Here is a 2500-nt window from a genome sequence, read left to right as displayed (position 1 = left end):
TCACTCGGGGGGTCATGTCTTTGGGGGTTCGGCTTCATTTAACATCCCAACGACATTGACTTCACCTAACACACAAACTTATTTCTAACGTTGTGTCAGTCTTTTCTTTTATATTTCTCTGTCTCACTAATCAACTGAAATATACTGTAATTCACATTAAATGTATGGCAGACATGCAACTCTGGCATATTGTGTTTTCATGTATAGGGAACTATGTTTGTGTTTTTAGATCTAATGATTGGGTTTGCATTGTCAGGTGTGTTGGTGACAGTGTTTGTCTGTATGCATGCTTTATATGTGTGTATGGTGACTGTGTGTGTTTGTCTGTATGCATGGTTGTGTGTGTGTATGCACCTGTGTCTCTGTTAGCGCATATGGGTGCATATTCCCTGGTGTAGGGCAGCTCTCTGGTCCGTGTGCGTGTGTGTGTGTGTTTGTCTGTGTGTGTGTGTGGGTGTGTGTGTGTGTATGTGTGTCTGTGGGTGTGTGTGTGTGTGTTTGTCTGTGTGTATGTGTGTGTGTGTGTGTGTGTGTCTGTGGGTGTGTGTGTATGTGTCTGTGGGTGTGTGTGTGTGTGTGTTTGTCTGTGTGTGTGTGTGTGTGTGTTTGTCTGTGTCTGTGTGTGTGTGTGGATGTGTGTGTGTGTGTGTGTGTGTGTGTGTGGCTGTGTGTGTGTGTGTGTGTGTGTGTGTGTGTGTCTGTCTGTCTGTGTGTGTGTGTGTGTGTGTGTGTGTCCATACTCACTCAGCATGCCCATCCCCAGCATGAAGGCGTCCATGGTGTAAGGAAGCCCTCTGGCTCGTCCTCTCGCTCCTGGGGGGAACATCACCTCCTTTGGCTGGGCCTTCTTACATTCCACCTGCAATGGAGGTCAGAGGTCGAAGGGCAGAGGTCAGATCAGACACACACACACACACACACACACACACACTCCCACCGCTTTTAAATGTATATTTACATTTAGTCATTAAGCAGACGCTTTTGTCCAAAGCGACGTACAAAGGAGAGAACAGTCAAGCTAAGAGCGATAAAACCTGGTTTAACAATAAAGACAGCTTTTTTTTTTTCAAGAAATAGAAAATGACATAGAAAGAAAAAGAAGTGCGGGACTGTCACTGCTTAAGTGTTTAAGTTAAGCCAAGGTGCCAGTTAGGAAGGGAGGTGCTCTCTGAAGAGTTGGGTCTTCAAGAGCTTCTTGAAGGTAGAGAGGGATGCCCCTGCTCTGGTAGTGCCAGAGTAAAAAGCCATGGTTATGGTTAGGCAGGCCTTCTTACAATCAACCTGCAATGGTGGACAACACATCCGAGAGCCCTCTTTCTCTCTCACACACTGTGAGAAGGGAAGAGAGGAGAGGAGAAGAGGGGAGGAAGAGGAGGAGGAGAGATGGAGGAGAAGAAGGAGGAGTAGCCCTGATGTTTGTGCGTGTTTCTCTCTCACACACACTGTGACGGAGTGTGCCGTCGCTCGCTACAGATGAGTGTGTGCTCGGACTGCCAGACCATCGGTCCTGGCTCTGTGGCATTGAGTGTGTGTGTGTGTGTTTGTGGGAGTGAGAGTGTGTGTGCCTGGCTCTGTGGCGTTGAGTGTGTGTCTGTGTTTGTGAGAGTGAGAGTGTGTGTGCCTGGCTCTGTGGCGTTGAGAGTGTGTGTGTGTGTTTGTGAGAGTGAGAGTGTGTGTGCCTGGCTCTGTGGCGTTGCGGTCGAGGGTGCAGGTTTGGTACACTGTAGACCCGGGTTCAAGGCCGGGTGGGGATGACTGCTCTGTCCCTTCACTGCAAATGGTGTCAGGAGTGACTTGCTTTGAGGCCATCGGAGGCGTGCCCAGTATGTGAACTGTACGAGGGACCCCCAGGTAGGCTGAGCCCTGTGCCCAAAACGCATGGGTTAGCTTCCCGAAGGGCAGGGCATTGTGAAGGTGTGCCGTCACTACAGATGAGCATCTGCTCTGACTGCAATACCATCGAGCCTGGCTCTTTGGCATTGAGTGTGTGTGTGCGCGTTTGTGAGAGTGTGTGTGAGTGTGTGAGTGTGTGTGTGAGTGTGTGAGAGTGTGTGTGTGTATGTGTGTGTGTGTTTGTGTGTGTGTGTGTGTGTGAGTGGGGGGTGGTTGGTGTTGGTGGTCCAGTGTTTTAACTTCAGGACAGCTCGATGTGAGGAGCTGAAATTGAACCAGTCAGACACAGATAAGCAGTGTCCCCTCATTCTCAACTACTCAAACAGCATACTCAAACATCACTTCTGAATCATACTCAACTACTCAAACAGCATACTCAAACATCACTACTGAATCATACACAACTACTCAAACAGCATACTCAAACATCACTACTGAAGCATACTCAACTACTCAAACAGCATACTCAAACATCACTACTGAATCATACTCAACTACTCAAACAGCATACTCAAACATCACTACTGAAGCATACTCAACTACTCAAACATCACTACTGAAGCATACTCAACTACTCAAACAGCATACTCAAACATCACTACTGAAG

At 47.9% G+C, this 2500-nt stretch overlaps 1 protein-coding gene across 1 annotated transcript in view; it reads right to left on the bottom strand.

Annotated features, from left to right (window-relative positions):
* The window catches only part of LOC308371829 (RNA-binding protein Musashi homolog 1-like), a gene marked incomplete at both ends in the record, with an annotated part of 24238 nt that overhangs the window by 2175 nt on the left and 19563 nt on the right, over positions 1-2500 (bottom strand). The window contains one exon of the mRNA XM_080846829.1: positions 745-859. Within this exon, the coding sequence (XP_080702955.1) occupies positions 745-859 (115 nt within the window). The remainder of the gene's footprint in view (positions 1-744; positions 860-2500) is intronic.

This window comes from Sprattus sprattus, assembly GCF_963457725.1.
Source record: "Sprattus sprattus genome assembly, chromosome: 1".
In the NCBI taxonomy this organism is placed as follows: Eukaryota; Metazoa; Chordata; class Actinopteri; order Clupeiformes; family Clupeidae; genus Sprattus; species Sprattus sprattus.
This window is presented reverse-complemented; position numbering and strand designations above follow the sequence as displayed.